This window comes from Otolemur garnettii, unplaced genomic scaffold (assembly GCF_000181295.1).
Source record: "Otolemur garnettii isolate 467f Iridium unplaced genomic scaffold, OtoGar3 scaffold00088, whole genome shotgun sequence".
Taxonomy (NCBI): Eukaryota; Metazoa; Chordata; class Mammalia; order Primates; family Galagidae; genus Otolemur; species Otolemur garnettii.
In genome coordinates this window covers 3,721,642-3,737,080 of record NW_003852483.1, presented here as the reverse complement: position 1 = coordinate 3,737,080, position 15,439 = coordinate 3,721,642, and the positions used below count along the sequence as shown (strand labels likewise).

General features: G+C 38.2%; 1 protein-coding gene across 3 annotated transcripts in view; it reads left to right on the top strand.

Moving 5' to 3' along the window:
* SPIN1 (spindlin 1) overlaps window positions 1–15,439 on the top strand; it is a 106,605-nt gene that overhangs the window by 83,204 nt on the left and 7,962 nt on the right. For all 3 annotated transcript variants that reach the window (XM_023516248.1, XM_023516249.1, XM_003795022.3), the window contains one exon: window positions 9,705–9,958. In XM_023516248.1, coding sequence (XP_023372016.1) covers window positions 9,705–9,958 — 254 coding nt within the window. The remainder of the gene's footprint in view (window positions 1–9,704; window positions 9,959–15,439) is intronic.

Below are 15,439 nucleotides of genomic sequence, written 5' to 3'. Positions count from 1 at the left end.
CCACCTTAGGTGTACGTGGCTGGCGCCTTAGCCGGTTGAGCTATAGGCGCCAAGCCTAAAAACATTTTTAATAGCTATATAATTATTTCATCATAGAGCTGCACTATGAATTAGTCAGTAGAAGTAATAATAGTTGAAGACATTTTACTTTCACTTTCCTGCTGTTTGTTATATCTTTGTGAATGTATATTGTGTTTTATTTTGATAAATTTCTGGATATAGACTCAATAGGACAGTAGATACTCCACATTATAAGGTGTTAGGAATATATTGCTGATAGATCATTAGAAAGGTTATATCTATTTTATAAGCAGATAGAAAATAGTTCTTCACCATAATTTACATTAAAACAAATTATTAATATATAAGGTTTAGTTCCTGTTAATATAAAAGGTCATCCTAGCAGCATACTGTGAACACTACAACATTTCTTTTTTCTTTTTTATTTAATTTTTTTTGAGACAGAGTCTCACTGTGTCACTGTCATTAGAGTGCCGTGGCATCACACAGCTCACAGCAACCTCAAATCTTGGGCTTAAACGATTCTCTTGCCTCAGGCTCCCAAGTAGCTGGGACTATAGGTGCCCCCCACAACGCCCAACTATTTTTTTGTTGCAGCTGTCATTGTTGTTTTAGCTGGCCCAGGCTGTGTTTGAACCTGCCAGCCCCAGTGTATGTGGCCGGTGCCCTACCCACTCCACTGTGCTATGGGTGCTGGCAACACTAAGAAATTTCTAGAAACTCTAGAGCAGATGGGAACAAAGAACTTTATCAAAACTAAGCTGAGGAACTCTAGTACAGAAAAAAAAGAACTCCAAAATATGAATATTCAAAATAGATCTAGAATACTGTCAGGGTCATAGATAGCAAGGGCTGGGTGTAATCACTAAAGATGTTAAAAGGTGAGAAAATTAGAGGCGAGGTATGAACCATCACTAGCACCCTGGGAGACCAAGGCAGGTGGACTAGTTGAACTCAGGAGTCAGAGACCATCCTGAACCAGGGCCTATCTCTAAAAATAGCTGGGTATTGTGGCAGGCACCTATAGTCCCAGCTACTTGGAGCTAAGAATCACTTGAGCCCAAGAGTTTGAGGTTACTGTAAGCTGTGATGCCACAGCACTCTATTGAGGGTGACAAAGTGAGACTCTGTCTCAAAAAATAAATAGCATTGCCTATAGCTCAGTGGGTAGGGCACTGGCCATGTGCACCAGGGCTGTGGGTTCCAACCTAGCCCTGCCCTGCTAAAAGCAAAAAAATAGCCGGGCATTGTGGTGGGCACCTGTAGTCCCAGCTACTCGAGAGGCTGGGACAAGATAATCGCTTAAGCCCAAGAGTTTAAGGTTGCTATGAGCTGTGATGCCAGGGCAGTCTACTGAGGGCAACAAAGTGAGACTGTCCCAAATAAAATAAATAAATAAATAAATAGGGTGAGGAAATTAGATAGTGTTGGCATTGGAGCTAAAGATGCCTGGCTTACTTCCCCTTGACTTGAAGTCAACTTTCACTTCCTGGCTGCTGTGTAGATCCCTGAGTCAAAGCTTCAGTCATCATAGCATGGATTTATGGCTCAGAGGTCAGGAATTCTCACTTGGGCTAAAGATGTATAATGTAACTGTTAAATGTAAATGCCACTTCATCTTGACTTGTTTTTACAGATACCAACACCAAGAATCACCAGGCATCTAGGGAACACTACTGGCATGGGAGCAAGTCAGTAATCAGAGTAACAAACCCTAGAATAGACTCAGGGCCTATAGCTCAGTGGTTAGGGCGCCAGCCACATATATAATGGGTGGCAGGTTCCAACCCGGCTGGGGTCTGCTAATCAACAATGACAAGCAATAACAAAAAAATAGCTGGGCATTGTGGTGTGTGCCTGCAGTCCCAGCTACTTGGGAGGCTGAGGCAAGAGAATCCCTTAAGCCTAAGAGTTTGAAGTTGCTGTGAGCTGTAATGCCGTGGAACTCTACCAAGGGCAACACACTAAGACTCTATCTTAAAAAAAAAGAAAACAAATCTAGAACAACCACTTACATGAAGAAAACCAGAACATAATGGAGACCCAACCTTGAGGAGTTCATAGAAGAATTAGAGAAAAAAAAGAAAATTATCCTTGGATATCAGAAAACATTTTTTTTAAGATGAGAAACAACCATTTCTTAGATATTAGAAATACTGTGCAAGGTATTCTATAGGCTAAAAGTAGAGTTTGACTTAATTCAAGAATAGTTGAGCCGAGGTTTTCTAGATGAAAAGTATGAGAGAGCGGTTGAGTTATAGAGGATTGATCTAGAAGTGCTTGCATTTATCTAATGAGCTTCTAAATGGAGAATGGAAGAGAACAATAATCAAAAGTAATAAGAGATAATTTTGATCAGTTCTCTAGATTGACCAGCTTCTAGGGAAGGATAACAAAAAATACATTTCACAGATCTTCCTCTAACATTTTAGGATCTAGGAACAAGGAAGTCCTAAAACAACTTGAAGAGAAAAACAGGTTCCCCTCAAAAGAAAGGATCAGATTGGCACCTGCTATCTATAACTCTTATCTGATAGAATAAAATGAAAATATTTTTCTGGCTGGGTGTGGTGGCTCACACCTGCAATCCCAGTGCTCTGGGAGACCAAGACAGGTGGATCACCTGAGCTCACAAGTGCGAGATCCCATCTATAAAAAATAGCCGGGTGTTGTGCTGGTGCCTCTAGTCCCAGCTACTTGTGAGGCTGTGGCAAGAGAATCACTTGAGCCCAAGAGTTTGAGGTTGCTGTGAGCTATGATGCCATAGCACTCTACTGGGGCAACAAAGGGAAACTATCTCAAAAAAAAAAAATGTAAAAGAAAATATTTTTCCCCTCAGTACTGAAGGAAAAAGATTTTGAATCTAACTTGAAAACCCAGGCAATTCAGAGATGAGAGCAAAATAATATTTTGAGGCTTATAAAGATCTAGAAATTTTGCATTTCTGAACTCTATCTGAAAGAAACATTTAGAGGATTTTTTCCAGAAAGATACATGAGAAGAAAATATTTTAGCAAAGCAACCAAAAGCCTTTCTTATTTCTAAATAAGACAATGTTTAAAAAAAAAAAAATTCTTGATGTAGTAGCAAAATGAAAACTAACAATTTGAAATAAAAGCCTAAATTTCAGGAATATAGTAGAAGTAACCAGGTAAAGTTTTAATTTTTCTTCAGGAAACTGCAAGTCATTTTGGTCATACAGCTAAAAGAATAAAGAGAAGTAAGGAAATGAAAACAGAAGGCAAATAGAAAATACAAAACAAAATGTTAAGAATAATAGTAGGAATATTATCTATCACAACTAAAATTAACGATTAAAATATTCCTATTGAAAGAATGTGAGGCTGTAATGGCTCATGCCTGTTAATCTCAGCACTTCTGAGTGTCTCAGGTAGGAGGATCACTTGAGGCCATGAGTTCCAGACCAGCCTGGGCAATGTAGCAAGACCCTGCCTCTACAAAACATTAAAAAAACATAGCTGGACCTAGTGGTGCACCCTTGTAGTCCCAGCTACTTGGAAGATTGAGGTGAGTGGATCTCCTGAACCCAGGAGTTCAAAGTCATGGTGACCCACAGTTGCGCTGCTGTACTCCAGTCTGGGTGATAGAACAAGACCTCAGCTCTTAAAAAAATAAAAATTGAAAAAAGAAGATGAAGATTACGGCTTGGCACCTGTGGCTCAAGCAGCTAAGGTACCAGCCACATACACCTAAGGTGGCGGGTTCGAATCCAGCCCGGGCCTGCCAAACAACAATAATGGCTGCAACCAAAAAATAGCCAGGCGTTGTGGCAGGCGCCTGTGATCCCAGCTACTTGGGAGGCAGAGGCAGGAGACTCACTTGAGCCCAGGAGTTGGAGGTTGCTGTGAGCAGTGAAGCCATAGCACTCTACCCAGGGGGACAGTTTGAGGCTCTGTCTCAAAAAAAAAAGAAGATGAAGATTACACATCTTCTGAGTTAAAGGACACTGGAGCTAGTTTGAGGAGGACCTCTACTGGTCAGATGTGAGCTCCTTGTAGTGCTCAAAAGAAGGAAACCTCATGTACTCCTCCCTCTGGAGATAACTGGTACGAAAACTGTTTATTCTGAAATGTGATTCAAGGCGTCTATCTGGCCATATCAGGAGCAAATAATCCTTATTTATAGAGGAATGTTGCTGACAAATATGGAAAGGGGGAGTGGCTAAAATAGACATTATGCTATCATTGGCTAAGTTTATATTAGTTTGGTTGAAAGTTTATATTAGTTTGGTTGAAAATCAAGGTGGTGGGAAATTTTGTGCTTCTGAATTTAGGAAAGAATGTCTTCTGACTGTCAAGAGTTCTCCAGAGAAATAGGAAGAGGGTGTGTGTGTGTATACAGGGTGAGGAGAGGTTTCTGTTACGGAATTGGCTCATGGAGGCTGGCTGTGGGGGCTGGCAAGGCCCAGCTGTCTGGGGAGGCCAGCCCTAGTTAAGAGGTGATAGTGTAGTGTGAGAGTGAAGGCAGCCTGGAAGCAGAATCTCCTCCTCCTGGGGGAGGCTGGGCTTTCTCCAGGATGAGGTCCACCTACTTTGTGAGGGTAATCTGCTTTACTCAGTCTGCAATCCAAATGTTAATTCCAGCTAAAAAATACCTTTGTAATGACATCTGGTTGCAAAGTTAACCACCATGCTGGTGATAATATATTTGCTTATAATTTTGATAGTAATAGCAGAATGTCCATGTAAACTAGAAAGTGGAACAGATGATTATTGAATTCTTCAGTGATGTTTGGGAACCAACCTGTGTTCTAAATGTGAAGAAAATCTAATCTGGACTTGTATCTTTTTGATGATGCCTGGCCTATTAGACAAAGCCTAACTCATTCAGCTAGTTGTCAGCTAAACAACTTTAAACCCTCCTATAACATCAGATATCCCACTTTTGGGGGCCAAACCAATGTATACCTTCCACATACAGATTTATGACTTTGCCTGTAATTCCTGTCTCCCTGAAATGTATAAAACCAAACTGTAACCCCACTACAGTGAGTTCACTTGCTCAAGGCTTCTTGGGTGTGGCTCTGGGTCATGATCTTCAAATTTGGCTCAGAATAACCTCTTTAAATTTGGGGGAAAATAAAAGCCTGATCTTATAGCCTATGTAGAGAGAGGCTCAGTAGGTATTTTGCTTAAAGATTAAAAGGTATATAGTTGATTGTCTACTTGAGGAGAAAAGTATTGTTAAAAAGGATTCTTGTATTCTAAAGTAGAAATATAATCTCCTTTACCAGCTATTTATTTCTGAAGAGACCAATTGGATTTCATTGCATATTCCTAGAGTCTGGAAATCCATTTTCTTTTAAATCTGAGTAGTGTTAGTGGTTATAAGTTACAGGATTTAACTTATTTTTTAGGTAATACATATTGGTTCCTTACTGTTAAGAACAGTATTGACAATATTGAAGTTAGCTATTTGTGCTCTCCTTTTTCTCTCCATATAATGTGAGGTAATATCCTTTGATTCCAGGTTTTATAAAGGAGTCAGCATGTTTATTATATTTAATATGTTCTTTCCTCCCATTTTTGAGAGTTGTGTTAATTCTGTAATACCAGAACAGATGACAGTTACACACACGTTTCTCTGTCATCCCCACCATTTATCCTGTGTATAAATATATTCACTGCTTACTATCAGTGCTATCCTGAAGCTTCTCTGAGTTCCTCTATTATCTAAAGCTCATTTTCCTATAATTTTTCCTTTTCCTATAACTTCTTCAGGAAACATTTATGAGAACAGTATTTCCTCAGTTCTTACATGTTTGTAACAATTTTATCTATGGCATTTACACTTGAAGGTCAGTGTACAATTCTTGGCTAATGAAAAAAATCCTTGGCTTATTTTCTGTCTTTTCTCCCCCCCCCCCAAACCATAAGTTTGTTGCTCCATTGTCTTCTGGCATAAAGTGTTGTTGTCACATTCTGATTGTCTTTCCCATACTCATGATTTGGTCCTTTTGCTTAAATGCCCAAAGGATGCTATTTTCTTTAAATCCAATTGTTTTGCTTGAATATGTCTCAGCATCAGTCATTCTGGATTCATTTTCCCAAGGAGTACATTTGTATAATGCATCCAAGTGTTTTACTTCAGGAAATTTGTCTTGAATTGCAGCTTTTAGAATTATTTTCTCGTTGATTTTAGTTTTTAGATACTTCTTACTACATAGAAGAAGTTGGAATGTTGTATCTGTCACCATCTCAATTAAATTTTTGCCCCCATTTGTCACCTGTTTGTTATCCATTACCTTCATATGCTCCTATGGTGTCCATTTCCTCTCATGTTCTTGTGGTTTAGTCTTCATTTCAGAAAAATTTTACCTTGTCTGATTTTTCTTGCAGCTTTTCTTATTTGACTTTCATATTTCTGAGCTTTTCTATTTCTGATATATCCTCTTCTCTGTTAGTCAGGGTTCTCCAGTGAAACAGAACCATTGGGATACAAATACAATATAAAGGAGATTTATTATGAAGAACTGGCTTATGTGCTGTTTAGGCTGAGAAGCCCCATGGGCTGCTTTCTGTAGGCTGGAGACCCAGGAAAGCTAGGGGTATAATTTGGTCCAAGCCCTAAAGGGTGAGAGCTGAGGGAGCCAGTGGTATAAGCCCTAGTTCAAAGGCAGGAGAAAATAAGTCAAGCAGAGAAAGGAGCAAATTCTGTTTTTCTCTACCTTTTGTTCTATTCAGGCCTCAACAAATTGAATGATGTCTACCCACATTGATAAAGGCATCTTCCTTACTTGGTTGCTTGTTCAAATGCACAGACATAGCCAGAAATAATGTTTAATCTGGGTATCCTATGGCATAGTCAAGTTGACACGTAAAATTAACTATCACAGTTCCTCTTCCATCACTTCTGTTGTCTGCTTAGTGTTAGATAATTTCCTTTACTTGATGGGCATATTTTTCGAGCCTGTCCAGTTGCTCATCAGAGCATCCTTCAGATTTATTTGTAGTCTCTTTACTTCTCAAAAATATCTTTTTTTTTTTTTTTTTTTTGAGACAGAATCTCACTTTATTACCCTCAGTAGAGTGTCATGGCATCACACAGCCCACAGCAACCTCCAACTCCTGTGCTTAGGCAATTCTCTTGCCTCAGCCTCCCAAGTAGCTGGGACTACCAAAGTACCTTTGAATGTTGTCCAGCTTTGATCCTTTTCTGAGACTCTGGCAAATGAGATGCAATTAGATAATTCCATCCAGGAGGGCTTTCCTAGCTTCAGAGCTGTAAGACTACCACTTTGTTGGCAGGGCTCATGCCTGTAATCCTAGCCCTATGGAAGGCTGAGGTGAGAGGATCTCCTGAGCTCAGGAGTTTGAGATCAGACTGAGCAAGAGCAAGACCCATCTCTGCTAAAATAGAAAAACTGGCCAGTATTGTGGTGGGTGCCTGTAGTCCCAATTACACGGGAGGCTGAGGCAGGAGGATCACTTGATCCTAGCAGTTTGAGGTTGCTATGATACCACTGCACTATAACCTAGGCAACAGAGTGGGACACTGTCTCAAAAAAGTAAGGCCTCTCTACTCTACATGGCTACCTCCGTTATAGTTACTGAGATTTGCTACTTGCAAGCATCCCTTCCTTTGTGCCTTGAACCTTAACTTTCCTCTAACTCTGTAGTCCCACCCTGCTTAGTGAGGATTATGTGCTCAGAGTGAGGCTCTGCCTTCCTGAAAGGAAGGTTAGCTGAGTGTCTGCAGAAGCCTGAGGACTTAAGCAGACCTGGGTTTTCTGGGTTCATAGTCTTGCACTTAACCTTGTGTACCATGCTTCTCAGGCTCTTGGTTAGGCTCAGATCGAGAAAAGAAGTTTTCTTTAGGTGAGTACTTATTATTGACTATGGTGTTCCCCTTCACCCACTGACTTGATTAAATTCATGTAATTTGTCTAGAATGGATTACTCCTGTTTAGAATATTTGTAATTATGGTTTTAAATACTGTAACCTACAATAAACTTATTTTTTAAAAAAACTTAACCGATGGCTGGACACGGTAGCTCATGCCTATAATCCCAGCACTCCGGGAGGTTGAGGCGGGTAGATTGCCTGAGCTCACAGGTTGGAGACCAGCCTGAGCAAGAGTGAGACCCTATCTCTAAAAATAGCTGGACGTTGTGGCAGGTGCCCATAGTCCTAGCTACTGTTGAGGCAAGAGAATTGCTGAGCCTAAGTTTGAGGTTGCTGTGAGCTGTGATGCCACACCACTCTACCCAGGGAACAAAGTGAGACTCTGTCTCAAAAAAAAAAAAACTTAACTGACGTAATATGCCAGAATTTTATTCTTTTATTCACAGCGTACCAAATGAGAGCTTTATACTGACAGAACTGTGGGAAGTGAATTCTTTTCAACCTTCTTAACTTTTTTTATCTTGGCATTTATCAACATCTATATCTTGGTTTTGACTTTGAGCTTGTATCTAGGCCAAGATGTTCCTTGTCTTTGGCTTTCAAGAGTTTTCCTGGTATTAAGAGCAAAGTATTTTTACCTAGCCCAGGTTAACAAATGTTATTTATTAACATTACATTTAGATATTTAACTTGGTAATAATCCAGAAATTAGTTTGATGTTGCTCTGATAACTTTTCTTTTTTTTTTTTGGAGTCAGAGTCTCACTATGTCACCCTTGGTAGAGTGCGGTGGTGTCAACAGCTCACAGCAATCTCAAACTCTTAGGCTTAAGCAATTCTCTTGCCTCAGCTTCCCAAGTAGCTGGGACTACAGGCACCCACCACAACACCTGGCTAACCAATAACTTTTGATATTACATTAAGTATTTGGTATAAACTTCAGTCTTTAAGATATGTAAGTTTCCGGCTGGGCACAGTGAGTGGCTCATGCATGTAATCCTAACACCCTAGGAGGCTGGGGCAGGTGGCTTGCCTGAGCTCACAGGTTTGAGACCAGCCTGAGCCAGAGCAAGACTTTGTCTCTAAAAATAGCTGGACACCTATGGTCCCAAGTACACCAGAAGCTGAGGCAGGAGGATAGCGTGACCCCAAGAGTTTGAGGTTGCTGTGAGCTATGACAGCACGGCACGCTACCAAGGGTCACAAAATGAGATACTGTCTCAAAAATAAAAAAGCAAAAATTATATATTTCCTAGAGAAAAGTAATAGGATATAATGCATTAATATAAACTAATCTGGACTTTAAGAAAAAGTTAAATGTCTAGCTTTTAAACTAGTATGGACAGAGTTACTTGGGCATTAGATGGGTGAAATTGAATAGTTACACATTTCTTTTTGAATTATGATAGATTTATATTATATCAAGCTATATTATGGTGTAGTCTGTCTCATGTGATCAGCTCTTTGATTAATTTAGATGTAATTGTGAGTTGATTGAATTAAAGGGAACTCAGAAAACGGATGCTTATGTTGCTACAGATTAGTAGGTTTTTTCTGCTTTACACAGTTAAAGGTGTACAGCAAGCTCCCATTGTTGCACACTTGTTAATGAAAAAAGGCCTCACCTTTGAGCTATGACTACTATGAGGGTAGGAGACAACCACTTTGAATCACCTGAAGCAGAACTATGACAAACATGAGTTTGCACATACCTTGGGATCACCTGTAGTGAGAGCATGCTAGTCAGTACTTGGGTTGAATCTAGGCGTGTGCATACTTTTGAGATAATACCTTATGTGTGTATATGTGTGAATACAGAAAACATCGGAGCAGTGTGGGGCCGAGCAAACCTGTTTCCCAGCCCCGGCGGAACATCGTAGGCTGCAGGATTCAGCATGGGTGGAAAGAGGGGAATGGCCCTGTTACCCAGTGGAAAGGAACCGTTCTGGACCAGGTGCCTGTAAATCCTTCTTTGTATCTTATAAAATACGATGGATTTGACTGTGTTTATGGACTAGAACTTAATAAAGATGAAAGAGTTTCTGCGCTTGAAGTCCTCCCTGATAGAGTTGGTAAGTTCTTTTTACTATTTGTGTATCGCATGTTTTAAAAATGATATTAAAATCAATGCTTTTTTATTATTTTTTAGGTTATTGGTGTTTTTTAATTTGGAACACAATCACTCCATCTAAGCAACATTTGATTAAGTATCTAAAACCACAAAAATAGATCTAAAGCAGGTGTTCTGAAGCCACAGTTCAAGGAACTGTGTGAGGGATAGAAAGATGTATAAAAATTTCTCCCAAAAAGTTAATAATCTGTTAATTTCTAATATAGTTATTTCTAACATTTTTGCTCACTGTTACCTGGACTATGATGGGTAAGATTATTTGTCATTAGCTTAAATATCCTGGGTGTTATTTCATCAGGAACAATAAGAGAAATTTTATGCATTTATTTTAAAACATGTATATGAAGTATATTTTTCATTGTGTTTAACGTAAATGATAATTATGCTTTAAACCAAAACATGTGAAGCTTTATTATGCATTCCTGAGGATTTGGTTAATAATATTTGTGGAAATGAAGGACTCTCTTTTTTGTCAATACTGCTTTGCAAATGTTCTTTAAGATATAAGATCTAAAAAAAAAAAAGATATAAGATCTAAGTTAAATAATAATCACTGATTTTAGTAGAGAAGAATATATACTCAGTATTACTTTCAAATATTTTGAAATGTTTTCTTACTACAGCGAGGCTGCTATTACTTAAAATACTGATTAATGCCTTTAGAATTGTCCTCAGAAGTTTGTGCCATTTGAAAATAAAGTTTCAGAAGATCTAGATTTGGGCAGTAGGAATTTTGGGGCCAAATTGTAAAGGGAAGGAATTCATCCCATCTCATTCCCCTGTTTTTCTTCATACTGTGCCATTGTAGTCTTGGATATGAGTTTCCCCCGTAAACTACCTCTTCCATATTAGGCAATTATTTTGTTAATCTTCTCTTTAGATATCAAATTCTAAATCTTTGTTCATCTTCTATAAACATAGTTCAGTTTTTGTTTGTTTGTTTGATTTTGTTTTTCGAGACAGAGCCTCAAGCTGTCCCCCTGGGTAGAGTGCTGTGGCATCCCAGCTCACAGCAATCTCCAACTCCTGGGCTCAAGCGAGTCTCCTGCCTCAGCCTCCCAAGTAGCTGGGACCACAGGCGCCCGCCACGCCTGGCTATTTTATTTTATTTTATTTTATTTTTGGTTGCAGCCTTGATTGTTGTTTGGCGGGCCTGGGCTGGATTCAAACCCACCACCTTAGGTGTGTGTGACTGGCACCTTAGCCACTTGAGCCACAGGCACTGAGCCCATAGTTCAGTTTTTTGAGAAATCCTTTTATAAATTTAAATGTTTATTATTACTTAATAATTAAATCTTTGATGTTTTCAGCATTTTCATCTCTTCTTGTGTGACTGAATACTTGTTCTTCCTCTTGGTTCACATCTTATATTCCTTCTTAATCCTGACATCAGTTCCCACATTAGAAACTTTTCAACATATTAAGCATCTTACTGTGGAACTTAAAAAATATTATCTAAACATTTATAGCAATTATTTGTGCTAAATACTACGTAAAAGTCATGGGGGGGGGGGTTGTTGTTTTTTTTTTTTTTTTTGACCCAAAATTTTATTCTCCACCTCTTCTAGCGTAAGACTAGCTCACTTGAAACTTTCTTTGGTAGGTAACCTGTGTTTGTTAGTCCTTTGGTCACCAGGACAGAAAACATACAACTGTCTTTGGTGATAGAATTAAGGGCTCCGTGCCATTTGTTGTTTGTAGTTTTGGATTATCTCAGTTTTTAACAGTAGACCTGGATTGCTTTTGTAAATAGTAAAGCAGATTATCCCCTCTCCCCAAAACCCAAAAGTTTTGTACAAATCAGCAACTTATCATTTGCGTACTAATATTAGTTATTTACTATGGTACTTAAGTCTAAAAAATTACTTGCCCTTCATTTGTGTTTTATATAAGAAGAAAACATTATTCCCTAATTTGCTTCAGGCAATACATTAGATTTTAGACTATATTAAAAGACAGTCATGTTTTTCTTAAGCTAAAGGTTGGTATGGTGGGAGTCAGCTGACAAAGTATGTGATGGCATAGAGCAGTAGTTCCCAGAACAAGGTGGAAGGTTTGTGAGGTCAGAATTATTTTCATATTGTTAAGATATAATAGGTTCTTGGCTTGGTCCCCGTAGCACAGTGGTTACGGCGTCAGCCACACTGAGGCTGGAGGGTTGGAACCTGGCCTGAGCCAGCTAAATAACAATGACAACTGCAGCAACAAAACAAAATAGCTGGGCGCTGTGATGGGCACCTGTAATCCTAGCTACTTGGGAGGCTGAGGCAAGAGAATTGCCTAAGCCCAAGAGTTTGAGGTTGCTGTGAGCTGTGACACCACAGCATTCTACCAAGGGCAACATAGTGAGACTGTGTCTTAAGAAAAAAAAAGATATAATCGGTTCTCTTCATTCTTATTCTTTCCTAGTTGCACAGTGGATTGCCCACTGTCTATTTGGAAGCTCTGCATAACTCAGTGAACACCATACTTTAGATATGAGTGAGCAAAGCATGATGGTACCAAATTATGTGTTGCTTAAAGAGTCAAAGTGCAAGACTGACAACTTTTTTGATTGTGGTACAAAACACATAACATAAAATGTACTGTTGTCACCATTTTTAAGTGTACAGTTAAGTAGTACTAAGTACATTCACTTTATTATGAAATGACTCCAGCATTTTTTGTTAACTTGTATATCTGAAACTCTGTACCTGTGAAACAACTACTTCCCTTTTCTCTCTCTTCCCAGCTACCTCCTGCAAGCCAGCATTCTACTTTTCTGTCCCTATGAATTTGACTATTGTAGGCATCATGCAGAAGTAGAATTACACATTATTTGTTGTTTTGTGACTGGCTTATTTCACTTAGTATAACGTCCTTCACGTTTATCCATGTTGTTAACACATAACAGGGTTTTCTTCCTTTTTAAGGCAAAAAATAATATTCCATTGTGTGTATATATACCGCATTTTATTTATCTGTTCACCTATTTGTAGGCATTCAGATTGCTTCCACCTTTTTGTAGAATGCAAACATGGAAAGTGTAAAATTGTGAATAGTGCTTCTGTGAACATTGGAGTAAAATATCTCTCTGAGGTTGTGTTTTCAGTTTTTGTGAGTATATACTCAGAAGTAGCGTTGCTGGATCATATGGTAATTTAAATTTTAATATGGTATTTCTAATTTAAATTTTCTAAACAGAACTGACATACTGTTTACCTCAGTGGTTGTACCATTTTCTAATTGCATCAACAACACATAGAGGTCCCAACTCTCCATCTCTTTATTTTATAATACCTATCCTAATGAGTGTAAGGTTGTGCCTTACTGTGGTTTTTATTTGCAGTTCTCTGATGATAAGTGATGTTGAACATATTTTCATTTGCTTGTTGGCCATTTGTGTTTGGTGCTTGGAAAATGTCTATTCAAGTCCTTTGACCATTTTTAAATCAGTTTATTTGATCTTTTGGTTGAATAGTAGGAGTTCTTTTTAAAATAGTGTGGAAGCAAATGAGTTTTAATGTGACAATACAACAAAGTTATTATAATAATTTCAGATTCTGTTTTGTAAACTTCAAGGAGCTACCATTCATTATGTTTTGATGTTAATTTCATAGGAAATATCAAGAATTATTTGAAAGACAATGAAAATAATTTTTGAACAGCACATCTTTGTGAACCTGGATTTTATACATTAACCAAAAGAACAGGTCTTAACAGATTGAATGCTGAAGGAAATCTGAAAAACCTAGACATTAGGAGATTTGTAAAAATATAAAATTATGCATTCTTCTTAACTAAATTTCACTAAAAAAGCAATTGTTTCTCATTTAAAATATGTTGTTGTGTAGGTGTTTTTAGATAAATCTTTTTAGGTTTATTAGTTTTTTCCCCTGAAATTATAAATATCAATATGTATAATACATACACAAAATACTGTTTAGGTCCTCAGTAAGTTTTAAGAACATAAAGGTATCCTGAGATCTGTTAGCATGAAGAAAGGAGCAGGTATTTTCTGGAGGATTTTTTTCCCTTCTTTTTTTTTTCTTTCATTTTCATTCTGTATGATACCTGGAGAATAATGGGAGGGATGGTTAGTGTCATGCATAGTTGGGAGTTCTCTGGAGATTTTTTGTTTGTTTGTTTGTTTTTGTTTTTTGGAGACAGAGTCTCAAGGTGTCCTTCTGGGTAGAGTGCTTCAGCATCGTAGCTCACAGCAACCTCAAACTCTTGGACTTAAGTGATTCTCTTACCTCAGACTCCCAAGTAACTGAGACTGTAGGTGTCCATCACAGTACCCAGTTTTTTTTTAGTTGTAGTTGTCATTGTTGTTTGGCAGGCTTGAGCTGAATTTGAACCCACCAGCTCCAGTGTATGTGGCTGGTGCCCTAGCTGCTGAGCTGCAGGCATGGAGCCTCTTTGGAGTTTTTGTATTATTACTCCATACTTACACAAAGAAAACTACCATATATTTGAGGTATCCTGATAAAACTGAATAGCGGTATATTTATTAAGAAGTTCTAATTTTTATTCCTTTTGATTTTATTTAACAAAACTAGAAGTCTAATGAATAAAACACTAGAAATGCTAATTTGTTTTTTAAAGATGGTTTTGTAAAAATTGACTGGACTGGAGAAATCTTAAAATCAATAGGCTCCTTTGTAATTTTTTCAGTATTAAAAAGATAAAGCTGGTACTTTTCCACCTACTTTTGAAAAGAATTATAAAGTAAGGCCAGGACTGTTGATATACCATTAGGGAGGCTCCAGCTCTCAACCACATGAACCATCTGATTAAATTATGCAACAGATATTGAACTGCTGTGATATAGAAACAGGAAAAGAAAGGCCTCTATTTTCATGGGGATATCTGGCAAGAAACAAGTAAACAAGTGCATAAAACAAGATAACTTTAGATAATAGTGAATATTATTAAGAAATAGAATTAGGTAATGTGACCAGAATTGGTGTGGTTACTTTCATGTGGGTGGTCATGGAGACCCCTGCTCCCAGGAGGAAACACACTCTGAAGGAGCCAGGCCCCTGAAGGTGTTGAGAAGAGCATTCCAGGGAGAAGAAAGCAGAATAGCTGAGGCATTGCCAGTGAGGAGGAAGATAGCAAAGCCTGAGGGCAGAGGCATGATGGGTTCAGTGATTTACGGAAGCAGTTTGTTTTACAGATTATGAACGGAAGGCAGGGGCACATTTCAAATCACACAGTTTGATACAAACATTACAGTTGTCACCTGGTTGCCATGGAGAATAGATTATAGAAGTGAGTAAAACTGTGTCTTAACAGATAATGGAAATAAAGTTGATGGAAAATAAACATCAGTTAAAAAATGTATATCCTAAATAGGTTAACTGGTAAGTTTTAATGAATGTTCTATGGTTCTACATTAATAAATGAGGTAAACTGTTACAGCAACTCTTTTTGCAAA